The 27,525-nt window shown below is 39.8% G+C and overlaps 1 protein-coding gene and 1 non-coding gene across 4 annotated transcripts in view; both read left to right on the top strand.

Moving 5' to 3' along the window:
• ATP8A2 (ATPase phospholipid transporting 8A2) overlaps positions 1-27,525 on the top strand; it is a 643,075-nt gene that overhangs the window by 111,302 nt on the left and 504,248 nt on the right. For all 3 annotated transcript variants that reach the window (XM_032260055.1, XM_032260056.1, XM_032260057.1), the window contains exons 3-4: positions 26,867-26,966; positions 27,427-27,525. In XM_032260055.1, coding sequence (XP_032115946.1) covers positions 26,867-26,966; positions 27,427-27,525 — 199 coding nt within the window. The remainder of the gene's footprint in view (positions 1-26,866; positions 26,967-27,426) is intronic.
• Positions 16,054-16,160, top strand: LOC116537939. Its single transcript, XR_004263429.1, has one exon. It is a non-coding gene; the product is annotated as a U6 spliceosomal RNA (small nuclear RNA).

Here is a 27,525-nt window from a genome sequence, read left to right as displayed (position 1 = left end):
CTCTTTTATTTACTATTCGTGGAGTACTTACCCGAGCTGGTCCAGTTAGGAAGAGAGACAGTAAGCAAAGGAACTAGATAACTTCAGATTTTAATACGGTCTGTTAAGAAAATAAACAGGAGACATAAGGAAAAGTTGGGATAGGACAGGGCAAGACCAACGGGCAACTCTCCGTGGAGGCGACGTTTGTGTTCAGATGTGAGAAACAGGAGATAGAGCAGGGTCGGGGGAAGATACCAGGCAGAGAAGGCAGCAAGGGCAGAGCACAGCTGTCCTGCCCCCCAGTCCCGGGGTAGCACAACTGAAACTCCTCAAACATGACAGCCCGACGGTTCACCAAGGCGTGTGTGTCATGGGGGAAGGGCAGATGATTTCCTCATAAATCCTTCATTTTAAAGTTAGCAAAGTGCCCTTCAAAAATGTATTGCCTGCTCCCTTCTCATCTTGAAGTATGGTACAGATCAGTAAGATTCCTGTTTCCCTGAACCTGGAAGGAAGGCACAATCGGGCGAGGCAGGTGCCACGTAAGTTATTAGAAACTGCTGGGGAGAGCGTGACTTTGTTTGCCCTAGAGAATTCAAGTGAATTCAATTATGTTACCGTAGAGCTTTTCTGAAGGTGTACTGGAAATATTCAGGTGTAACATCATAGGATATGCAGGTAAGATTTGTCTCATTAAAAAAACACCTTTAAACTTACCAAAGGTTTTGAATGTCTTAGTCAAAACAATGCATTAGTGTTACACTGTGGGCGTGGATGAGCTCCATAATATTATATGGAGTGCTCATGCAGTGTTAGGGAAATGAACTAAAGTGAAATAAATTAAAGCAGAATATAAAGACCATGAGAGTAATAACAGTGCTAACTTGTGGCCCAATAATATAATTTTTTTTGAGACAGGGTCTCGCTCTGTTGCCCAGGCTGGAGTGCAGTGGTGTGATCGTGGCTCACTGCAACCTCCACAGCTCAGGTGATCCTCCCACCTCAGCCTCCCAAGTAGCTGGGACTACAGGCATGCATCACCACACACAGCTAATATTTTTTGTGCCTTTTGTAGAGGCGGGGTTTTGCCACATTGCCCAGGCTGGGCTCAAACTCCTGGACTCAAGCAATCCACCTGCCCCAGCCTCTCAAAGTGCAGGGATTACAGACACGAGCCACCTGGCCTCTATATATAATGTTAAGTTAAAACTTTTTTGTGGCCGGGCATGGTGGCTCACGCCTATAATCCCAGCACTTTGGGAGGCTGAGGTGGGTGGATCACGAGGTCAAGAGATCGAGACCATCCTGGTCAACAAGGTGAAACCCTGTCTCTACTAAAAATACAAAAATTAGCTGGGCATGGTGGCGCGCGCCTGTAGTTCCCAGCCACTTGGGAGGCTGAGGCAGGAGAATTGCTTGAACCCAGGAGGCGGAGGTTGCGGTGAGCCGAGATCGAACCATTGCACTCCAGCCTGGGTAACAAGAGTGAAACTCCGTCTCAAAAAAAAAAAAAGAAAAAAAAAACTTTTTTGTGTATTTTTACATTTTTGAGGCTTGTAAATATATTCCTGGTGCATTTTATTTGTATACCTTACGTATTTTTTCACTTCTGAAAAACTAAACTTGAGTGCCTATCTTCTTCAACTCATGTTGGGATTTCTTTGACATACTTGACTCCCACTCTATATTATGATACTGTTTTAGAAGTGTGGTTGGGCAGAAAGGGGGAGGCATGAAGGAGATGCAGATGACATGTGTTTAAAAATGTACCTGGGATTTGTTTTAATCGGGTATAGAAAGGAGCATCATCAAGAAGTTTGTACCCACAGTTCCAGAGAAACAGGAGGCTGGCACACCATGCAGGGCCTCATGCAGAAGCTCCAAGTGGCTCAAGAAATATGGACAGCGGCCTCTTCTGTGGTTTCAATGGGAAGGGCAAGGCAGGGTGAGCAAGTTTAGAATGGACTAGCATAGATAATTTCAGTAAGCTCTGAACATAAGGGCTGCTCTGGTTGTTTGGCATCTGGCTCTGGGATGATCAGGGCAGGCTGGTTTACATGTGAAAGACACTCCCTGGCAAGTGCTTTGCTATTTCTAGGAATTAGCTATCCCTAGAAGGGGCAGTCCTCTCCTGGGGTCAGCGAGGCCCCAGGAGCCAGAGCTTCAGGGTACAGAAAATAAGAAAATATAGTTATTACACTATAATATGTTATGGGAAGCCTTCTGTTATTTATAATAAGATGGAGACAAGACACATTCATGGATAACTGGTAATAGAAGGTAGCATAAAGCTCAATGCTGAAGGGTGAGGTAATTTTCCTGGACTTCAAGGGAGGGAGCGTTTGACCCCTGGGGCTTTCAGGAGATGTCTCAGTGGATGGTAGAACAGCCCAGGGTTTTCCAGAAAGGAGTAGGACTAAAAGAAAGAAGGGTGAGTTCAGGGCACAGAAAGGTATGTGTGTCTGAAGCAGAGGTTTGCCCTGGAGGGGGAGCAACCATCGGAAAGACATGCGTGGAAACAAATGTTGCACTTTAGTTATAGACTGGGGAGCTCAAGAGAGGCATTGTGAATTTATTAACAATGCAAGTCCAGATCCCACACCCTGGCTTTGCTTCTTAACTCAGTTAAAAAGAAACCCTCTGAAATAGATAATTTCAAGTGCCTCAAAAGTAAATTTTCAAATGCTAGCTATGATTTGGATCACGGGGTGTTTTTAAGCATGCTGTGTGGCGTGTCAGACAGCGGTCATATGTCATTGTGGATAGAGGCAGGCAATTAGGAGGTGTGATGTGGTGAGGGCTTCCAGTAGGCCACGATGACACTGGCAATGAAAAAGGAGAAATGAATGGCAGATATTTGGCTACCTAGTTTCATTCAGATAAATCCTCATTGAACCTCATTAGAACCTCATCATCATGTCATTGGGAAAATGAATTTACTGTCAAGTATTGAAGCCTAGAATGCTGTCAGTGGGCGTGTGTTCATTTCTCTGTGGAGGGTATCTGTTATTGTCGTTTAATTCCCACAGGGGACTAGAATCCAAAGAAAGTGATTCAGAGTCTGGGGTAGGGCAGACAGGAGTGTGAAGCATGCCTCTGTCGCTTGCCTCTGTCGCTTGCTTTTTGAGTGATACAGGGCAAGTTAAATTTTTAAGCTGTTAATAGTAGCTACAAATAGTAACTGCCATGATAATATTCAGAACAGTAGTAGCGGGTGGATCCTCTATCTCGAACACTGATGAATTCACTCCTCTTGTCCTTTGGACTCAGGTGTGACTGCACGTGCGTGTCCTATCACCTGCTTGTTATGGCTGTCATACTTGCCACTGCACGGTGTCGTGGCCTGTGTGCCGTGCCCCAGACTCACACACCTGGAGGCTGGCATCGTGTGTTCTGGTTTCTAGTACAATCATGTGTAGATATAGTGGGTGTTTCATGGCTGTTGTTTTGCTATGCATTTTAAGAGGCATTGTCAAACCTGAGTGGTGCTTTCGTTCATTCGCTTGAGAAGAGACCACTCAGGGAAGACTTGAGCGAGCTTTTGAGCACTGAGAGCTGTCCAGGGGAGAGTGCTGTCATGGAGGTGTCCGAGCGGGTGCAGAATGTCCAGGACTACGTGGGTGGGATCGGTGTGCTGCCTGGGTGGAAGCTCCTCTCTGATATTGGGGTCTAGAAGAGACATGAGCTGTCATCTGTCTTTACTACACACCCCTGACTGCATAGTTCAAACAGGGACTTCCGCGAAGTTGTGTGATGAGTTGGTGACAGAGCTCAGCTAGACTCGGCCTGGTCTCCCTGTGCCGCAAACAGATCAAGTCTGAGGCTCCTTCTGTGGAAATGGGTACTGGCTGAGAAGAAATCAATGATGTATCCAAGCAGAGTAGCCTGTTGGAGAGCTGAATGAAATGGGAAGTAGCCCTCCTGGTCGTGAGGCTGGAAAAGGTGGTCAGCATGCTGACAAGGAGCGAAGCTGTGAAGCATTTTCCTTTCTGGGTGAGATGCTCAGCACTGGTGCTACCCTTGGGCATTTGGAGGATCCAAATCCATGAGAACTCAGCCTCCATTTGTACATGGGGCCAGGACAAGACCTCATGTGCTCAGTAGAAAGAAATAACTATCTTTTGGAAGGAATAAGATGTTGGAAAAATAGACACTCTGAATATTTTCTCTTGTGGATCTTTCCGAGTTTGATTAGGTGCCACACACTCTGATGCTGAAAAGGATAGTCATACAGTCAATTGTGAACAAAATTAATGTCTTCTGGCTAAAAAAAAAACAAAAAAAAAAAACAAAAAAACAAGCCACAGGCTAAAGCCTGAATACTTAATGGCAGGTTTGGAGTAGGCCGTGACTCTGAGGCTGTTGCCAGCATTTGGTAGATAAGAGGCGTAAGGATGTGTGTGCACACACACTGGGTGCAAGATGGCAGCTCAGAGACAAACAGGGTATGTGGATCTGTAAAAAGCATCTCCAGTACAATTTTGGGATTGTCCTTTGCTGATGAATATCCAAATGTTTACAAGCACTGCAAAGTAACTTTCTATATCTGAATTCCTCGAGCAGTAAGAGATGATTATATGATGTACACGGGTATGCTGTGTGCTGGAGAGCATGCTGGAAGGAATCCAGTAGGGATTTGCAGTCCGCTTCCCTCCGCCTTGTTCCAATGGAAAGTTGCTCGTTGATATTTTTGTGCCTCGCTGCCCTGCTACCCCAGTCTGGTTTTGCATTGAATATTGTCAGTATTCAGTATTGTCTATATAAATGGTATGAGAATTAGATATTATATTGATGGAATTATTTGTGGATTGGTAATTGGTATAGGATTTTGAAGAGATAGAACTGAATGGTACCCTATTGTTTTACAATCCTTTTTCATCTAACATCTATTCCACGTGTTTTTTTTCGGAAGTTGTAGTTAGATTATTTATTGAGAACATTTTTTTAAAAATCCTTCTTTTTTTTTAAAAAAAAGGATACAGTGCTCAGACAGAGTCACTTTATTGTGTGATGCGAAAGGTCCCTTATAATAATCTGTGGCACCCTTGCTAGTAAGTGCATGCCCAGAAACAAGGCCATTGTTCTATTACTTCTAAATCTTTGCTTGGGTCAGAGGGCTTGAGGCCATCTGATATGTCTGTATTCTCAGAATGATATTTTTTTTAAATGAGAATTTACAGTTATTGTTTAGTTGTTAGGAAAATTACTGCTCTTACCCACCTTTCTCTTTCTTATGTGGGATATCCTGATAGTAGTCACTTTACCAAAAATAGTGTATGTGTTGGTTTTGGAATGATTGGATTGAACGGGTCTGAAATTGCTTTGACTTCCAGTTTCAAGTTGGAGATGATAAAACTTCTATTAGATTCGTTAACTGGAATTTCTTTTTTGGGGGGGTGGGTGGGTGGTGGCGGTGACAACCCATTGGAAAGGCCTGTTAATCTCTCTCTTTCTTTCTCTCCCAGGAGATCTATTGACATATACCGTTTATTCTTCCAGCTTCTTTTCTTAAAACCATATAAACACCTTTGATTTATTTTTCTTTTTATAAGACCGTTATTTTATTTCTTGGTTTTCATATAACCTTAATGTCTCGTATTAGTTTTAATGTCTGATTAGTAAAATCATTTTGTGTTTTATAATTGGTTATATATGTTAAAATCACCTTCACATGTGTAATTTAACTTTATAGACTTCTTAAAACACAACCTGATGTAAGTACCTTAACTTTTCATCACATGCTCAACCCTTTATATTTTTTCCTCTCATTGTATCTGACCTAGAGGCTCTCTCTTGAGAAACTGTAGTTCTGAATCTGTATCCAGAAAGACGTACATGTCCCTGTTTCACTCTGCAGGTCTGGTGGACATTACCAGGAGAGCCTGCTCACTTATTTCCTTTTCAAACTGTTGCCAGCTGGCTACCATGTTTATGGCTCTACATGACTTAATATTATTGTTATATACAATATATGCTATATCATATTATATGACATTATTAAATATTATTATGAAAATATTAAATATCAAAGTGTCAAAGTATTATTAATGCCAGACATATTCTTGCCTTCCTTTATATTCTCCTGTACAGGCATTCTTTCTTGCTCTAGAATTTTAAATTAACTGCAACTTCATAAGATCTGCGACAGTGAAAGGAAAATGATGTCTCCACTGCAGAGTGTAGAGACAGAAGTGTGGAAAGGTCAAGAAGCTTCTACAAGCTGATGCTGGGATTAGAAACCAGCTTTCCGTGTCCCCCACCAGGCTTTGGTTATTCTGAGGAATTTGGATCTAACAAGTGCTTGGTTACAGCTTCCTATAAAGGACGGTTAGGTTCAGCTTTGTTGAAAATCCAATTTTGTGTTTCTCCTCGATAATACCTAATGATGAGAGAGCTCTTCCGCTCTCCCTGCCGAAAGTTGTTGATTTTCTAGTTGAGTGGTGCTCATTTGAGGGGAGCTGACAGATTCTTGCCTCCTAATCCGAGGTCATCCATTTCTGTGGATGCTGTAATGGGTACATGATTTTTTGTCATGTCTCAAACACAAACCATTAATGTTTCTGCTCTTTCACATTTATGCAAGGTATAGAATAATCTCAGTTTGACTCCCTTACAGGGGTGGATTGGGGCCAGATATACCACCTGGCTGACCTCCCGTATGGAACCCGGAGACCATGTCTTGGACATTTGCTTATTTCAGGAAAAGGCATCAAGGCAGATAATGCCCACCAGTTTTGTTCCAGATGTGCCCAGTTGGAAATCCTTGAAACCAGAAGTGGTTATGAGATAGAGTTCTGGCCAATGAGATGGAAGCTGAGAGATGAGGGTATCTGAGGAAGCCCCACTTCCCAGATCAAGGTGCTCAGTTCTCTGTTTCTCTTCATGTGGAACAGGGCTGTGGATCTGAAGGGGAGCAGCACCTGTGACACTGATGTGAAACGCCATGCAGGAAGGCTGGTGGAGCAGAGAGACCATGCCCAGGACACGATGTAGCGTGCCCAGGACACTGAGTAGCTGGGATTACAGGCGCCCACCACCACACCTGGCTAACTTTTTTATTTTTAGTAGAGATGGGGTTTCACCATGTTGGCTGGGCTTGTCTTGAACTCCTGACCTTGTGATCTGCCCGCCTTGGTCTCCCAAAGTGCTGGGATTACAGGCGTGAGCCACCATGCGTGGCCTGGAAGTTATTTTATACAATAACAATTTTGTACATGAAATAAAGTTTGTGTACATTGAACCATCAGAAAGCAAAGGTGTCATGTCAGTACTCAAAAACGTTTGGATTTTGGAGCATTTCAAATTTTAGATTTTCGGATTAGGGATATTCAACCTGCATGTGTATATATACTGTTTGTGTGTATGTGTATATACATATATATATTTAATATAGTGTATATATACTGTGTGTATATATATGCATACACACAGTATATATATGTATATACATATATATGGGTATATATATATATATATACACAATATATGCATGTATATATACACACAATATATGTGTGTATATATACATATATACAGTGTATATACACTATGTTTAAAAATATACTTTTAAAATACCTTATTTTATATATAAAACTTATAAATAGTAAACTATGTGGTATATGTGTGTGTATATCTGTATATCTATGTATCTATATATAAATTTTGGTAAGGAATAATACTGTGTAGAGAGAGGTATTACCTTACCAAGAGTCAGAACATGTACAAAACTACCATAAATCAATGTGATATTGGTTGGAAATTGACAAAAGTATTCACAGACCTAAATACATGCCAATACATTAAAGAGTGATATCTCAATTAAGTGGAATGAATAATTGTGCTGTTATCATTCTTTGTGTGTGTGTGTGTGTGTGTGTGTGTGTGTGTGTGTGTGTTTTGAGATGGAGTGTTGCTCTGTTGCCCAGGCTGGGGTATAGTGGTGCGATCTTGGCTCACTGCAGCCCCCACCTCCTGGGTTCCAGCGATTCTCCTGCCTCAGCCTCCTGGGTAGCTGGATTACAGCCCCATGCCACCATGCCCGGCTAACTTTTGTGTTTTTAGTAGGGACAGGGTTTCACCATGTTGGCCAGGCTGGTCACAAACTCCTGACCTCAGGTGATCCTCCTGCCTTGGCCTCTCAAAGTGTGCAAGGATTACAGGTGTGAGCTACCATGCCTGGCCATGCTGGTACAATTCTTAAATAAGTGGCTATGTGTCAGGATAAAGACAGAACTGGACTCTATCCTTTATCATATGTGGAAATAAATTCTGATTGCAGAAATTAAAGACTGACATAAAAACATTAATAAAGACAATCTTAGCTATTATGTGTACAATGAGGTTGGGGAAGAACTTCTTAATATTAAACCAAGGTGCTATAAATTTTTTGGTATGTTTACAATGTCCAGTACCTCTTTGTATGCCAAAGGTGCCATTAAAATCTTGCTATACAAATGAGTGGTCTAGAAAACTACTAAATGTTCCAGTACTATTTTTCTTCAGAGCTGCCCTGCCCAGCAAGGAGGCAGGGAAAATGTGGCACATATACACCATGGAATATTATGCAGCCATCAAAAACGATGAGTTTGTGTCCTTTGTAGGGACATGGATGAACCTGGAAACCATCATTCTCAGCAAACTGACAGAAGAGCAGAAGATCAAACACCACATGTTCTCACTCATAGGCAGGTGTTGAACCATGGGAACACATGGACACAGGGAGGGGAGCACTACACACTGGGGTCAGTTGGGGGGAAATAGGGGAGAGATGGTGGGGGGTGGGGAGTTGGGGAGAGATAGCAAGGGGAGAGATGCCAGATGTAGGTGATGGGGAGGAAGTCAGCAAATCACACTGCAACGTGTGTACCTATGCAACAATCTTGCATGTTCTTCACATGTACCCCAAAACCTAAAATGCAATAAAATAAATAAATGAAAAAAAAAAAAAAGACTTTAGCAGACCAAAAAAAAAAAAAAAACTACTAAATTTACAGGTATTGATCGACTTACCACCTATGCAACTTACGGCCATTTGACTTTACGACCACAATCACTAGCCACGACTGCCCCACGTCTGGCAGTGCAAACCTTGCTCAGCTGGGCGTACAACAGTGCGGACCAGCGTCCGGCAGCACTACCATCTCTGTGTGCATATAGCCTACTCAACTTACGACCAAATCATGTTACCACCGGTCTGTCGGAACCAATTGTGGTTGTAAGTTGAGCACTAGCTGTAAACTACTTAATATAAAATAGAGTTAATAGACAATTCCAAGAGGCTTTGCAAAGGGACACTGGGAAGATCAACAAACCAATGGGAAAATGGGCAAAGTAGATGAGGAGATGATACGGCTCACAAAGGTATGAAAATAAATTCAACTTGATTAGCAGTCAAGGAAATGCAAATTAATGTGACAATGATGACTGACTTGACATAAGATTGAGTACTGTAAAAAAAACTGTTAATATCTGTTGCTGGCAGGAATATGCATACAAATAATACTCCAACACATTGCTGGTAGAAATGTGAAGTTTTAAAATCCTTTTATCAGGTTATCCACTACATATTAAAATTTATGGCACTCTAGGAAGAGAAAAAGATATTAGGTAGAAACTTAGGAAATCTGAATGCAATGTGGACTGTAGTTTAATTTTGAACAACCACATGACCCTTAAACTCATTAATTCCACATCAGGCAATCGATCTCGTAGAATTAAACTCACCAGTATTCCTGGACATATGAACATGAGTCTTTATTGCGACATGCTTTATAATATACAAAGCCTGGAAATAAAGTAAATGCTCTTTATAGGAGAATGGCTAAATAAATTATGGAATATTATATCACCATTAAAAAGGATGAATTAGAATTATTACCACTGGCTTGCAAGGGTTTTGCAATATTGTTGAGAAATAAAAACAAAATTCAAAAAATGGCATAATGTCTCACACTTCTGGAACATTGGCAACCTCTGATTATGTGTGAGTATGTGTGTTCAGACATCTATGTAAGATTGCATAAACTTGGAGAAAAGTATGGAAAGGTATATAGCTAGTTATCAAAACAACCATGTGTAAATCACTTGTATATTTGTATTAGATGATGCATATATCCACAGAAACAGATTTCCTGGAAGCTAATGGTATTTACGCTTCGGGACGTCTGCCCCAGGGCCCCAGGAGGGACCCTACCAATGTTGACATGGCCAATTATTTTTGTGTAATGTAATAGACGTGAGCCTTGTTTGGGTAAGAATGCTGTGTCTTTTCACCCGAACTTCCCATCTTTCACCCTTCTCCTGTTTGGAGGCATGTTTTGGGGATCTGGGTAAGGGAAAGTTGAGTTGGAAAAAGTTGGGTTTAGAGATGTATTTACAGGATGTGCAGTCACTTTTGTGAATAGGTAAATTATTAGCTGTACCAGCATAGAAATAAGGACCAGAAATGTTCTTCCTGCCTACCTCTGCACCTGGGGTTATGATATGGTGTAGCATTTCTAGAATTATCAAAATATCAGTGTGGTATATTAAATTTGAGGCATGTGAGTCATATTGGAGAGACATTGTTTGAAATGTATGGAGCCACAAGCTAGATTTTTTCCACTTAGGAAGGAAATTTCATAGCAATTCCTCTGACTTTGACAACAATCATAAAAATTTACATGACATATATTGATAAGTAGTGGAGCTGAAAGAAGCTTTACCAAAAGATCATTTAAAAATAATTAATTATAGCTAGAGAAAATAATGAATTCTCTGTTCTTTCTATACAAACTATTTACAAAATTTTCATGTAAGAAACCATCCACACAAATAAAATTAAAAATATGGAGGGGGAAGTATTATAGACTGTTAATAGTATAGTAGTTAATAAAAATAGTATGTTTTCTGGATAATGTGATATATTTTTCAGCCTTCATAAATTTGTGATATGTTGTGATTTTTTTTTCATTCTACATAAACCTCACTTCTGTGCCCAATTTTGTTTTCCTAATACGGTATTTTTCTTAAAGCAATATTCCTAAATTGTATATATGTTGTATACAAATTGCATCCAGTCCCCACAAAGTTTAATATTCTCCTATTCTGATTTCTGGGTAAATTAATGAGTAATTTAAATGAAAAGATGACTAAACATTTTAAAGTTAGTTACGAATGAATTATAGTACTTTGTGTTTTTATATTAAAAGGCTGTAAGTGAATATGCAAGAACCAAATGCAATAAGGCTATTCCAGTTCTTCCCTAAACATCGCTTTTCTGAGGATTCATTTTAGATAATTGATGAAGAACTTGAACTTCATCTGGCGCAGGCCCCAAGTGGCCTTTACGTTGCAGAAAACACTGCTATGCCGGCTGGCCAGCAGAGGGCACTGTGCTGTTGGTCTGAGTTGTACAGGGCGCTCAACCTGCAAGGCGTGGAGAGGTGGTTAAGAGAATAAATATTTGATGTGACCAGCCTAGAGCTCACAATACAAGAAATTACTTTCTCTCTCTGACTCTCTGCCTTTGTCTGTCCTGTCTCTAACACTCTTTCATACACACACACACACGCACGCACGCACGCACAGAATGTTTCATCCATTTATTTCCAGATTTCCAGATTGTACACTTTGGGTAGACATGAATAGGGAAAAGCTTGTTAGAGAAGATGACCCCTTGGGCTGTTGGCTCAGAAGAGGAGAAGGACGTGGTTTGATGAAAAGAAGAAAGAAAGACGTTCTAGGAATTTGGAGGAGGATGAAAGGAAGCAAAATAACTTAATAAGAGCAAATATTTTTCAGAATAAAGTATTTCCATTTAAAGGGGAAGAACTGGACTCTTGATTTCCATGTGGGGTGAGTTTTAGGGTGAAGACTCCAGTGCTAAAAGCCAGCCTGCTTGTCTCAAAGGAATACATACAAATGTGGCGCTCTGAGTGCTCTACTCACCTTTGTTTCTTTTTAGGCGGCTCTTATGGGGCAGATGAGAATTTCCCCTTCTTTTATCCATGATCTAGCTGTCAATTGCTGCTGGCAAAAGGAAGAGATTATGAGGACTGATATCAGATATGAGTCGTTACTAGCTCTTTTTGTGGTGGGAAGTAGTATAGAAATAAATTGGATTTTTAGTTTGATTTCATGTTCTAATGAAAAGCTTCTTATGTTTGACCAGTCCTAAACTTGGCTAAAAGAATTGGATATTCCTTGACAGTTATTATTAAAATAACACACATAGGTAGTTAAAAGTTCAAGTAGTTTAGAAGTGCTTAACATGAAAATCAATAATCTCCTGCCTCCTCTTCCATCCCAGTCCTGTTTCACCAAAGGCAACCACTTTGAACTCTTTGTGTTTTTAATTCTTTTGGGGGTTTCTACTATATTTCAAAATTAAGTTTAGAAATGTGGTTTTCACTACATTGCAAAATAAAGTTTAGAAATGATCTCTCTGAACTCTCTTACAGATGCAGATTTCAGTTATTTACTTTAGGGCCAAGTAGTGAGGCAGTGTATCATGTTTGCCTCCTTTCTAGTATAATTTGCTTTTCCTGCCTTGTTCTTCTCCTTAAACAATTTTTTTTGCATATTAATACTTATCTTTTCTCTCAGATCAGTACACATTTATATTATACAACCTTTCTATATATTTTAAAATAAATATCCCAGAATAATCTCTTGATTTTACCCCTTCCCCTCTGTACCCGCCATCTTCTTGCCAAATAAACTGGCTGCGCCGTAGATGTGTTACTATAAAGTGGCCATCCCAGAACTTTCTTACCGCTTTCTTGAGTTATATTCCCTGATATTTAGACACTGTCGGGGAGTGGGATAGGGGTTGCTTTCTTGATTACTGTCTTGTATTGTTGAAGCACATCTTGCTGTAATGGGCTTCCTAAAAAAGCTTCTGTAAAAAGTAGATTTGAATGTCTGATAGCTTGGCTGGGTATAGAAATCTGAAGTATCACTTTGGTGGTCTGTGTTGCTATGAAGTTCAATTTCATATTGATTTTTTTCTCTTTATAAATAGGCTCTTTTAAATATCTTTATATTTTATAAATATTTAGTATTTTATAATGAAAACTTTTGGTATGTGTCTCTTATTGTTTTGGATACTTGATGTATCCTTTCAATCAGAAACCTTTTTTCTTAGGGTTCTAGGAACTTTTTCTGTATAACTTGTTAATATTATCTTTCTCTGGTTTCTGTGGAACTCTTAATGGTTGGATTTGGTCTTGTATTTGCATCTCAGTTTTTTGGTTTTACTTTTTGGGAAATTTGCTTAGCTTTATTTTTCTCTTTTTTTTTTTTTTGCATTATTTTAATTAGCCTAGCATACTTCCAATTGCCAATAGCTATTTTATTCTGTTTCCTTTTTAGAAACACCATGTTATTCTTGTTTTATATGAATGTGTTATCATCTTATGACTGAGGATATTAGCATTTGCATTACTCCAAACTTTAAAATATTCTTTTAAAGTTTGCTGTACTGTTTCCGCAGGTCTCCCCTTTCCTCTGTATTCATTTTAAAATCTCCTTTTCATGGTGAAGGCTTTCTACACATATTTTATAATTTTTTAAAGAGAAAGTGTAGCAGGCCGTTGAGGTGCTTTGTGAGTGCAGGCCAGAAAGCAAGCTTCACTTCTCGGTGAAGGACTTTTAGATATAAGTGTATGAGGTTTGTAAGTGTGCTCTGGGAATACTCCTTGGCTACGGGTGTAGCAGCCTGGCTATGAAAGATTTCCGTGCAACCAGAAGAAGGGGCTTGTGAGAAAGGAATTGTGCTTCTTTTGTGAAGCCTTTTGCTTTGAACTCTTCATAATATATCTTGTGCGGTTCCTCCAGACTCAGCCCTGGTTTCCTGTGTCAGCTCCTCTGTGTGTGGATTTCAGACACCTTCCTTTGCATTCTATGCTTGCCGCAGACCCTTTTCCATCACTGTTGTCTCATGAATCTCCTGAGCTCTGCCAGCTGTTCCCTTCCTACCCACAGGCTCCCCTGTCTCTGACACACTGGACTTGTGCCTGCCTCTGCCTTGCCTAATATATGACTGTGATAATTAATTTTCTGTGTCAACACAACAGGGCTGTGGGGTACCCAGGCATCCGGTTGAACCCCTAGCGCGGGCAGCCCCATCAAACAGTTGAAGGCCTGACCAGAACAACCCTCTGCAGAGTAAGAGGGAGCCTCTCCTGCCCGACAGCCTTCCAACTGGCACATTAGCTTTTCCTACCTTCAGAGCTACTGAAACAATGGTTATTCCTGAGTTTCCAGCCTGCCAGCCTTCGGACTGGAACCACACCACTGACTGGTTCACGCATCCCCACTGCCGGTGTCGGGGTTTGCCACACTTCATAGTTGTGTGAGCCAATTCCTCATCATAAATCTCTATATGTCTCCTAGTGGCTCTGTTTCTCTGACATAATGACACTCCTATTACAACGGAATTATTATTTTTAAAATGGATCAACGTATCTTCTGAGAAACCATTTGTGAAGGTAGAGCCTGTTCATCCTCCCCCTCAGGTCAGGCCCCTTCCGTAGGCGGCAGCCCCTCTTGTGGGTTTCTCTCACTGCAGCTCCTACGCAGACGGTGTCTTGCAAGCACGTTTAACTTGTTTGGCAAAAGCAGAAGACTATTTTAGAAAAAAGAAAACCCCACATCTTAGCTAATGATTCCATTCCTAGTTGTGTGTGTGTGTTTTAAACTGTGTATTTTTACATTCGTTTCTAGTGTGGTAGTGGTGTCCCTGTAGGCAGAAGCGGTAAATGTGTTTCCATTTCACAGTTGTGAGTCTGAAGCTGGGCAGCCTTAAATCGGGTCTTTACTGCTATTAGAATCCTGGATATACAGACTTACTTAACTCATGTCTCTATGTTAGATTTCAGTTAGACACCCACATGGATGGGTTCACTTCATGAAAATGTGAGCTGTACACTTTGGTTTTCTGCACTTTGCCATATATGCATGATAAACAGAAAAATGTCAGTTAGAATTAAACACTGGGATGAAGTTTGACAATGATGTGAGAAATCCAGGAAAAGAATAATATAGCTTGCCTCAGATTTTTAACTCTGCAACATGAAGGATGAATAGATATGGCTTTCTACCCAGACCTAAATTAAACATTTGTGCTTTCCATACTAGAGCTCTCTGTGTACCAATCATCTCAGCTCCCGAGGTTCTTCCAACTTGACCACTTCAGTTTAGCTTTCCATTCAGATCTTGTCTGATGTTGTAGTTCCTGAACGCTGTCTCCTTGGGCAGTGCCCTTTCTGACAAGGTATGTCCTCCCTGAGAACCAGTTCTCCCTTGACTGAGGGCAGAGACGTTTGGGACCTGAACAGGATGGGTTTAGGCACTTGCATTTGGATAACTCGATTTCAGAGTGACTGCTCCACCTTACTTGGTTTGTAGCATGCCAACATGTAGGGCTGCTTTAAACCTTTCCTTGTAGTAGGGATTATTTCCCTCTATTTGGAAAGAATATACTGAATTCTGAATGAATGGCCAAATGTAATATAGTTAAATGCAATGTGTCTTAGTGTTAGAGTTTGATACCTTGACCTGTTGCTTTTCTTTTGGGGCAGTGGCTGCATGGGGCCTGAATTGTGACGATTCCTGTGCTTTTTGAGGCCAGGTATTTTTATAACCAGTATTTGTTGTTTTTTTTAAATTGAAAATTGAGAATCTCATTTAAAATGATCCTGTCCTTGCAGTGCAAAATTAAATAAATCTCACAACTCATTTTTTCTTTTATTCTGATACCATAAGTTTCCCATTTTTTCTTTTCCCTTTTCTTTTTCTTTTTGAGATGGAGTCTCACTGTCTTGCCCAGGCTGAAGTGCAGTGGTGCTATTTCAACTCACTGCAACCTCTGCCTCCTGGGTTCAAGCAATTCTACTGCCTCAGTCTCCCAAGCAGCTGGGATTACAGGCACCTCCCACCACACTCGGCTAATTTTTGTATTTTTAGTAGAGACGGGGTTTTACCATGTTGGTGGTGGTCTCGAACTCCTGACCTCAAGCAATCCACTTGCCTCACCCTCCCGAAGTGCTGGGATTATAGGCATGAGCCACCATGCCAGGCCACATTTTTCTGCTCACTTTGGCAGCACATACACTAAAATTGGAATGATACAGAGAAGATTGGCATGGTCCCTGTGCAAGGATGACACACAAATTCATGAAGTGTTCTGTATTTTTAGAGTAAAAAAAAAAAGAAAGAATAAATCACTTGGGTAAAACCTGCTTTTCAATAATGTCACATTTAATGATATTAGCCATAAATATCCGACGTCTTGCATTTGGAATTGGTTATGTAAAAGTTGCTCACACTGTAAGATCTGCCTGGCAGCACGCTCAGTGGTCAAAATGTTATCTTCTTCTCAGCTCATGTTTCCATGCAAGTGTTGAGATAAAGTGTTTCATGTCCATAGTTATTTATTGAATAATGCATTGAGCAACAGAGCAGATTTGGAAATCTGATAAGAGCAGGACAGTCACACTATTCGATAGGAATTATAGGTAGGCTCTAATTTATGGACTTACCTTCAAAGGCGCATTGTAGGTTGATTGATCAGCAGTCAACTCCCATTTCACTCATTGGATGTATTTTGTAACAGATAGTCTGAAAGAGCCAGTGTGAGCCATAATAAAGAACTATACAGAATTATAGCACCAATACCTGTCCTGGTCCAATTACTGCATTCTGGAAACAGGTTATGACATAAGGCAGTGTCTGACATCCTTTTTTCCTGCTGTAGACTAAGAAATGGGAACATGTTGAAAATAGAAATGGTGATGTTTTAAAATGAACTTATTGACCTTTATTTGTAACTGGTGAGATTTCAGTGGTTTCCTATTAATAAAATGAAGTGAAAATTTCTCGTAAGGTGTTCATATGTTAACATTGACAGGCTCTGTTTATCAAGGGGGATTCTTGTATTCAAGGTTATTTCCAGAATACAATTTGGGAGGGATGGTTGGCAAAGCCTAAGGAATTGATGCCAGATGTGGAAGGCCATGGGCTTTGCCATCCATTGGAATATCCTCCAGGGTGGCTCCCAGGTATGCAGTGATGTCCATCAAGAGAAGTGGCAGAGGGCCACTGAGGAGGGCCTTTGCATTTGGCGGTGTTGCTCTTATTCTTTCCCTTGACTGGTTGAATGCACTGTTAAGGGATCAGTGAATTAAGCTGCTTAATGTTTAGTATTATTACCTTGTCCTTAACTTTCAATCGTCTGCAACTCCTTGCTGAGTGAATATTTGGGAGGAGGAAGGTGAATGATTTCCTACTGGGAGCCAGCTAGGATGGAAGGCTTCCGGAGCATGGTCATGGAATGCTGGCCCTGCTCACAGAGTCAGCTTCTTGTGGGGAGGCTTAAAGGCCCCTTTATTCTTTAAGTAAATATTGAATACTTACTGTATGTTGGGCAGATATTAGAAATGTGTTTTTCCGTGGAATGCGGGAGAATAAGGCAATTGTTTTTGGCTGTCTTTACACCTTAACGTGGATTTACCGTTTTCATTTTGATGATGAGTGTTAAGCTAGCTTAATTTCTGGGTTTCTGGAGGCTTGCTTGAAGGGGAAGTTACACTGTCAGTAGCTACTGAACTTCGCCTCTTTTAGATTGGCCTCTGGAGAACAGCTGTCAACTTCAATTTTTCTCATTGCTGAAATCAGACTCTGGCATTGTCTGTGGGTTCTTGCTTTCTGCCGCATTCTGGAGGTCAGAGTCTTATGGTGCCGTGTTATTTGTAAGGATCAGATAGACACAGACCCATAGTTTTGCCAGACCCCATTTCCTAATGGATTGCTTCCCATATGCGCCTAATTATGATTTAGTGAGAGGAGCATGTCCAACATACATGTAACAAGATCCACCCCATGAGTCAGGCCCTCAGAGGAGGGGTTTGTGGATGGATATTATTTTCAGGTTTTGCCCTCTCCTGGAAAGCCTCCAGACCTTCCCATCTCCTGAAAGGAAAAAGGCCAGTGTGTCGACATGAGTGACAAGGCCAATGTGCTTGCCCTTTGTCCTGTCCATTTCAGTTCTCTTCATGCTTCTCCATCTCCACTTGCCCAAATTGGGCTCTTCACTGTCCCTCCTACAGGAGGAGCAACGGGAGCTCTCCCACCTTGCTGCTTCTGCACCTGCTGTCCCCTCCCTTGCAAAGCTCTTCCCTGTGTGTCCATGAGACTTGCTCCTTGCTCCTTCATCTCCTTTAGGGCTTAGTTCACAGCTCACCTTCCCAGTGAAACCTCCCCTCGCCACTCTGTTGAAAATAATCCCTTCCTGCCAGTCCCAGCAGGTGTATCCTTCTGTATCCGCCTTCCCCGACTTGTTTTCCTCTGCAGTATTCATCACCATCTATGCTGATGTGTGTTCTGTTTATTTTTTTTAAAATCTCGTTTCTCCTTTAGAGTGCAATCTCCTTGAGGGTGTGCGTTTCTGACCACCTGGTTCCCTTCAGTATCTTCAGGGCCAGGCACACTGCCCTAGTGCATAATTAGGGCTGAGGAAATATCTATTGCACATGGTGGATGGATGGATGAAGGGATGGATGAATTTTTGATAAACCCCTGACATCTTCATGTCACCCAATTTCAGGAAACACTGGCCTCATATTTAGAGGGAGACAGAGTGAATCACAGAGAAATGTTCCTCTTTGCTCCTGGTCATTTATCTCCAGCACCCAAGCTCTAAGATCTTGGGTTTCCATGCTGCTACAGCTCCTCCTTGCTGTGATAGCTGGGAGGGCAGTGATGCAGCCACAACATGTGTTTCATCCCACGACAGGGAATATCTTTAGGGGAGGGTTGGCTTATTCACTTGGGTGAATAAACTATCCTGTTGGGAAGTTCTGTCATTCACCCATTTACCCCTGGGGATGTTTTTCCCCTGGCAGAGTGAATGGTAAAACATCTCTCATCTTATTACATTAAAAAAAAGTTGCTACATAATAGTTGTATTAACACATATTTTAAAGGTGTGTGATACTTTGATACATTCATATAATGTGTAAAGATCAAATCAAGGTAATTGGGATATCAATGCCCTAAATATTCTTTTTTTATGCTAGGAACATTTGAAGTATTCTCTTCTAGATATTTTAATTATTATCTTCTAGATATTTTGAAGTGTATGACAGATGATTGTAAACTATAGTCACCCTGCTGATCTTTCAAATACCAGCTCTTATTTTCTCTGCCTAACTGTGCGTCTGTACCCATTAATCGACCTCTCTTCATCTCTTCCTCCATCCACCCTTCCTGGCCTCTGGTCACCACCAGTCTGCCCTCTTTATGGGATCCATTTTTCAAGCTCTAACATATGAGTGAGAACATGTGATATTTGTCTTTCTATGCCCGGATTATGACCTCCAGTTCCATTTATGTTGCTGCAAATGACAGGACCTTGTTCTTTTTTGTGGCTGAATAGTACTCCATGGTGTATATATGCCACATTTTCTTTATCCATTCACCCACTGATGGCCACTTAGGTTGATTCTGCATTTTCGCTATTGTGAATATTCTGAATAGTGCTGCAATAAATACGACAGTGCAGATATCTCTTTGATGTATTGATTTTCTTTCTTTTGGATCTATAACCAGCAGTGGAATTGCTGGATTATATGGCAGTCCTATTTTTGGTTTTTGGAGGAACCTCCATGCTGTTTTCTATACTGGCTGTACTAACTTACTTTCCCACCATCAGTGTACAAGGGTTTCATTTTCTGCATATCCTTGCCAGCATTTAATCTTCCCTGTCTTTTTAATAATAGTCATTTACACTGCAGTGAGATGATGTCTCATTCTGGTTTTGATTTGCAATTTTCTGATAATTAGTGATGTTGAGCATTTTCCTGTTGGCCATTTGTATGTCTCTTTTGATAAATGTCTATTCAGATCTTTTGTCCATTTTTAAACCGTATTTATTTATTTTTGCTGTTGAGTTGTTTGAGCTCCTTATTATATTCTGGTTATATTCTCCTTATATATCCCTTGTCAGATGGATAGCTTGTATTTTCTCCCATTCTGTGGGTTGTCTCTTTGCTGTTTTCTTTGTTCTGCAGAAGGTTTTTAGCTTGACGTAACCTTATTCGTCTATTCTTGCTTTGGTTGCCTATGCTTTTGAGGTCTTATGCAAAAAAATCTTTGTCTAGACAATGTCCTGGAGTATTTCCCCAATGTTTTATTTTAGTAATTTCCAGTTTCAGGTCTTAGATTTGAGCCTTTAATCTGTTTTTATTTGATTTTTGTATGATGAGAGATAGGGGTCTAGATTTCTTCTTTGGTATATAATTACCAGTTTTCCCAGCATCATTTATTGAAGAAATTGTCCTTTCCCTACTGTATGTTCTTGGTGGCTTTGTTAAAATGAGTTGACTATAACTGCATGACTATATAACTGGGCTCTCTCTATTTCTCTTTTTTTAATAGATGGGGTCTCACTATGTTGCTAGTGTCAGACTCCAGGCCTTAAGTGGTTCTCCTACCTCGGCCTCCCAATGGCTTCTCTATTCTGTTCCATTGGTCTATGTGTCTATTTGTATGCCAGTACCATGCTGATTTGGTTACTATAGTTTTGTAGTATATTTTGAAGTCAGGTAGTGTAATGCCTCCAGCTTTGTTCTTTTTGCTCAGGATTGCTTTGGCTATTCAAGATTTGTGGTTCCATATAAAGGTTAGAATTTTTTTTCTGTTTCTGTGAAGAATGTCATTGGTATTTTGATAGGGATTATATTGAATCTGTAAATTGCTTTGAGTAGTGTTATCACTTGAACAATATTAATTCTAATCCATGAATGTGGAATATTTTTCCATTCTTTGGTGTCCTCTTCAATTTATTTCACCAGTGTGTTAGTAGTTTTTCTTATATAGATTCTTTACTTTTCTGGTGAAATTGATTCCTAGGTATTTTAGGTTCTTTGTAGCTACTGTAACTGATATTGTTTTCTTGATTTTTCAGATTGTTTGTTGTTGGCATATAGAAATGCTACTGATTTTTATATATTGACTTTGTATTCTGCAACTTACGATCATGTCCTCTGTGTAGAAGGATAATTTGACTTTTTCCTTTCCAGTTTGGTTGCCTTTTGTTTCTTTCTCTTGCCTAATTTATCTGGTTGGGATTTCCAATACTATGTTGAATAACAGTGGTGAAAGTGGGCATCCTTAGCATGTTCCAGATCTTAGAGGAAAGGCTTTTAATTTTTCCCAATTCAGTATGATGTTGGTTGTGGGTTTGTCATGCATGCCCATTAATATTTTGAAGTATGTTTCTTCTATATCTAGTTTGTTGAGGACTTTTATCATAAAGATATGTTGAATTTTGTCAAATAATTTTTTCAGTGTCTACTGAAATGATCACATGGTTTTTATTCTTGGTTCTCTGTTAATGTCATATAGATTTATAGATTTGTATAAGTTGAACTATCGTTGCATCCCTGAGAAGAATTCCACTTGATCATGGCGAATAATCTTTCTAATATTCATTTTGCTAGTATTTTGTTAAGAATTTTTGCACCTACTAGCTGGGTGCGGTGGCTCATGCCTGTAATCTCAGCAGTTTGGGAGGTCGAGGTGGGTGAATCACTTGAGGTCAGGAGTTCAAGACCAGCCTGGCCAACATGGTGAAACCCTGTCTCTACTGAAAATACAAAAAGATAGCCAGGAGTGGTGGCATGTGCCTGTAATACCAGTTACTCTGGAGGCTGAGGCAGGAGACTAGCTTGAGCCCAGGAGGTACAGGTTGCAGTGAACTGAGATCATGCCACTGCCCCCAGCCTGGGCGTCAGGGCTAGACTCTATCTCAAAAACAAACAAACAAACAAACAAAAAAGAATTTTTGCATCTATGTTCATCGGTAACACTGGACTGTGGTTTTCTTGCCTGGTTTTAGTATCAGGGTAATGCTGGCCTCACAGAATGAGTTTGGAAGTATTCCCTGATCTTCAATTTTTTTGGAAGGCTTTAGGAGATTTTTTTTTTTTTTTTTTTGAGTCAGAATGTCACTCTCATTGCCTAGGCTGGAGTGCAGTGGTATAATCTTGGCTCACTGCAACCTTGACCTCCCAGGCTTATGTCCTCCCAACTCAGCAGCCTCCTGAGTAGCTGGGATGTCAGGCACACACCACCTTGCCTGGCTAGGTATTAGTTCTTTAAATGTTTCACAGAATTCGGCAGTGAAACCATCTGGTCCTGGACTTTTGTTTAATGGGAGACTTCTTATTATGGTTCTGATTTAGTTACTTGTTATTGATTGGTTGAGATTTTCTCCCTCTTTGATTGGTTGAGGTTTTCTGCCTCTTTATGGTTCAGTCTTGGTAGATTTTATGTGCCCTATAATTTATTCATTTTTTCTAGGTTTCCAATTTGTTGGTGCATAATTGTTCGTGATAGTCTCTAATGATTTTTTTTCCCCTGTGGTCTCAGTTTTTATGTTGCATTTTTCATTTCTGGTTTTGAGTCTTCTCTCTTTTCTTCTTAGTCCAACTAAAGATTTGTCAATTTTGCTTATCTTTTCAAAAATTCAAGTTTTTGTTTCATTGATCTTTTGTACTTTTTAAAATCTCAACTTTATTTATTTATGCTCTTACCTTTATTATTTCTTTTCTTCCACTAATTTGTGGTTTGGTTTTTTTCTTGTTTTTCTGATCCCTTAAGGCGCTTTATTAAGTTGTTTATTTGAAGTCTTTCTACTTTTTTGATGTAGGTGTTTATTGCTATAAACTTCTCTCTTACCACTGCTTTTGCTGTATGCTGTAGATTTTGGTATGTTATATTTCCATTTCCATTTGTTTCAAGAAATTTGTTGAGGAACATGTTGTTTAATTTCCATGTGTTTGTGTAGTTTCCAGAGTTCCTCTTGTTACTGATTTATTGTTAGTGTTTTTTTATTTCCTTTCAAATTGAAGAAACTCCTTTAGTATTTCTTGTAAGATGGGTCTGGTGATGGTAAATTCTCTCAACTTTTGTTTGTCTGGAAAAGCCTTTATCTCTCCTTCATAGCTGAAGGACAGCTTTGCTGGATACAGTATTCTTGGATGAGAACTTTTTTTCTTTCAGCACTTTGAAAATTTTATTCCACTCCCTTCTGGCCTGTTTGCTTTCCACAGATAAGTCTGTCATCAGATGAATTGAAGCTTCTTTATATGTTATTTGCTTCTTTTATCTTGCTCTTTGTCCTTGATCTTTGAGAATGTGATTATTATATGCCTTGGGAAGTCTTAGTTGGGTCAGATCTGTTTGGCGTTCCCTGACATTCCTGCACCTGAATGTTTATCTCTTTCTCAAGTTTTGCAAAGTTTCCCGTGGCGTCTTTGAAAAATCTTTCTACTCCTTGCTCTTATATAACTCCCTCTTAAACACCAGTGATTCTTAGACTTTGTCTTTTGAGGTAATTTTCTCTATCTTGTTGACAATCTTTGTTTCTTTTCATTATTTTTTCTTCTGTATGTATTTTCAAATTGCCTGTCTTTGAGCTCATGTACTCTTATGTCTGCTTGATCCATTCTCCCACTGACAGTTTCTAATGAATTTTTTAGTGCATCAAATATATTTCTCAGTTTGAAGATTTCTGTTTGTTTTTATTATTATTTTAATCTCTTTGTTAAATTTCTCTAATAAATTTTCGAATTACTTTTCTGGGTTATTGTGAAAATCACTGAATTTCCTTAAAACTGCTATTTTGAATGCTTGTTCAGAGAGATCACATATCACCATCTTGTTAGGCTTAGTCACTGGTTCCTTGCTTCATCTGTTTGGGGGAAGTTATGGTTCCCTGTTTGCTCTTGTCACTTATGAATGTATGTCTATGTGTTTGCATTGGAGAATTATTTAGTTATTTTATTCTTTTCTGTCTGGCTTTTTTTTTTAAATTGTATATATTTGCTTAGAGAGTCATTGTAATTTACCTGTTGAATTTTCTTTCTTTTTCCTTTAGGTTACTGCCTCCCAACTTTGTCTCTGGCTGTACCCAGTGATATTTCTTCCTTTAGGCATTCCCCATGCTTCCTATGAGTTGAGGTAGGAACAGGTATCGTGCCAGGGAACTCAGGATGATGGGGAAGCTGCTTGTTACCTTGATTTTACTTTTTCCAGTGTTAAGCTGAGAGTCAGGGAGAAATTTTCCATGTGCTTGGTGCTGGCGGATTGGAGAGAGGGGCATCTTGGCTATGGCTGTCCCCTTATCTTACCATCTGCTTGGAGCTTTTTCACTTCTCTGTGGCACTGAGGACTGTCTCATCTTTGTATTTTAGTTCTGGGATATTGGTGGTGATAACCTTAGTGCTGTAAATTTGGTTTTTGTTTTCTGTTGGGGAAACAAAGCCATGCCAACATTTAGAACCAGAAACTTGCTTCCACACCAACATTTTAGAAACAGAAACTTAATTATATTACACCTTATAGTGCTCTGCTGAATTGAATTCAAATAAGAAATTTGAATAAATTTACCTCTTCAGCAACTATCCTAAATCCTTGCTACTCAAAATGTGGTCATTGCACCAGCAGCATTGAACTCACCTGGGAACCTGTTAGAAATGTGGAATCTTGGGTGGGTATGGTGGCTTATGCCTGTAATCCCAGCACTTTGGGAGGCTGAGACAGATGGATCACCTGAGGGTTGGGAGTTCAAGACCAGCCTGACCAACATGGAAAAACCCTGTCTCTAAAAAAAAAATAATAATAAATAATAAATAAATAAATAAACAAAGAAATGTGGAATCTCAGGCCCACCCCAGACCTACTGAATCAAAATCTGCATTTTAACAAGCTCTCCGAGAGACTGGTGTGTACCTTCATATTCGAAAAGCACTGTCCTGAAATATTCTGGTAGACTTGTTTTGACAGGTGCTGCCTTTAGCTGTTTGTAGTGTTGTATCTTTAATTCCATAACACGACAGCTAAAGGTTGTATATTTTGACAATTATTTTAATGCCACATTAATAGCCTTTTATTGGGTAAATGTTAGTCTCTCTGAATTATTGCTCATGCTTACTGTATCTCAGGATGAAAGCACTTGGGCTCATTTTTCTAGTTCTAGCAGAGTAAAAGTATGCATTTCCCTCTCCACTTCTACCCCTTTATATTTCATTTCTTGCCACAAACAGGATTTCTTTCCTCCTTAACTCTCCATCTTCATGGTTCTCAGAAATACGTAGGTCCCAAAGCACAGTCAGCATTTTGCTCAAGTGGAAAATGTTCATATATAGTTGGGGTCATATGCCAGCTGTGTGCATGCGTATCAGTTTTATACAGATGGAATTTCAGGTTCAAATGCTATAATCAAACCATCTTGCACGATACTTTCTACACTCTTATTTTACAATGCGTGTGAACTTTCTTTTTGTTTTTGGCTGATAAATGTTGATTGCTTTATTTCACTGGTCAAGATTGCTGTAGAGGTATGCATGATATTCCATTTGATTTTGTCCTCTACGCCGTAGTTAAGAAAACTTTGTGTTGTGAGCGATCACATACATGAGTTTGGTATATTTTCCCAACTTTTTAATTAGCTTAATGTCAGCCAGTTGATTCTGTATGGCAAAGTTCCACAGTGACATCCTATTATGCCATAGGGCCACGTAAACAAGGAGGAGATCCATGTCAGCAAATTTCTAGCTAATTCAGGGATAGTCCTTCAAGTTTCATATTCTTTAAGTTTTGACTCTTTTAAAGGTGGTCTTCATATAACATCACATACATCTTTAGCACCTTAGGTAGAAGGCGCTAAAAACGATTTTGTCTTTGAGGACAACTCCGATCACTGTATTGTGAATTGCGAGGCCATTGTACCATGGGGCGTGATTTTCTCTGAGGCAGTGGCAGATGGGACTGCTGGCAGTGGGATTATTTCTTGTTCCATCAAGTGACCTCTGGTTGCTGTATTTTTCAGTAGTCTGCTTTGGTTTTACTCTGTTGTTCCAGGCTTTTTGCTGTCCGGGCTCACAGTAGTGTACCTTGCCTCTGGTATATTCTGTCTCCTGAGCCCTTTGCCCTTCTATTGTGGTGCTTTTAATTTGTTATATATTAAAAACCTGCTAGGTAATCTTGCTAGAATACATTGTAATTAAGAGTAGGCTCAGAGTGATGTCTTCAGAGGGTGAGCTAGGAATCATATAGGTACTTTTATGGTACAAACTTTAATAAAACTTGTGAGCAGCCATAGCTGGTTTGGTTCATCTTGCCTTTGGGTTATTTCACTGTTCACTGACTATGTGCTATGTGCTAGGCACATATGAGATTGAAGTAAACATTCTTGTCGTTCCCATAATCTGGGGATAGGCAAAGTACAAAGCAAAGCATTACACCTATGTGATATAGATGTAAACACTGTACTTGGGGCTTGCATGAAGAAGAGTCATAAATTTGACCAGACTTACTGGAAGATGTAAGATTGGGTGGGAGGAAGGACACTTTAGTCATGGAGGGACAGGTAGGGTGGAAGGGAGAGGATGTCCTAGGTGGAAGCAAAAGTGTGAGCACAGGTGTAATTTATTTGAGTGTGGTTGAAGCATGAAACATCTGTGGTGGGTACCCAGAGGGAACATTGAAGTGTTATTCACAGTTTTGCCTTGCGGTCTAGGATGGCAGCATTGCAGACTGCTCCGCCTGTGGTTCATAGCATGTAGCACCTAGAAGGTGGGTAGATGTCTCTGCTTATGTTGTGTGAAAATTAAAGAAGCTCATTTGTGTGGAAAACAAAGCCCGCATTGGAAGATTTTCTCATCAGGGATGTCATTTTACAAAATAGAGGTCTTTAGGAGAACGTACACAGCAATTTCCTTGTCCCAAGTTTTGAAACATTTTTTAAAACCATTTGTAAAGCTTTTGAAACTTCTTGTTCTTGTGTTTTAGAGTTTACATCTATAATTGATGGTATTATTTTTCTTTACCCTTACAGTACGGCCAAGTACAGCGTGTTGACATTTCTACCTCGATTCTTGTATGAGCAGATTAGAAGAGCTGCTAATGCCTTCTTCCTCTTCATTGCCTTATTACAGGTAATGGTTTTAACAGTTACTTGGAATTCACAACCTTAATTACATGTAAGATGAGATTTTGCAAAAGATTCCTGAACTGCTAAAGTGTTACAATCTTGTAATATAGTTTGTTTCCCTCCTCCAGTCCTTGTTGCATAGAGTGAACAAGCTTGACTTTGTTTATAGGGAGAGTTCTTTTGGTATGGCCTTAAGGATGATTGCAGTGACTGAAAGAGGCATTGCAAAGAGGCCTTAGGGCCATACTTTTAAGCCTTTTTCTGTTCCAAACACATAACTAATGTTGGATAAAATTTTTAAAAATATGTAAAATACATAGGTAGTTTTTAAAGTAAGGTAATTATTTTTGAGTAACAGAAATGGAACAGAACTTCAACAGTGTGAGCCATGAGTGCCATAATTTCCTTTTTGTGGAGACGATTTTTATGTGCCAACTTCCTTCTTCTGGTCTCTTATCTTCCAGCAAATTCCAGATGTATCTCCAACAGGAAGATATACCACCCTGGTGCCATTGATCATTATTTTAACAATTGCAGGCATCAAAGAGATTGTAGAAGATTTT

This window comes from Sapajus apella, unplaced genomic scaffold (genome assembly GCF_009761245.1).
Source record: "Sapajus apella isolate SASKATOON/1434 unplaced genomic scaffold, GSC_monkey_1.0 scaffold114, whole genome shotgun sequence".
NCBI classification, from domain to species: Eukaryota; Metazoa; Chordata; class Mammalia; order Primates; family Cebidae; genus Sapajus; species Sapajus apella.
The sequence above is the reverse complement of the archived record's forward strand: the minus strand, read 5'-3'. Positions and strand labels throughout refer to the sequence as shown.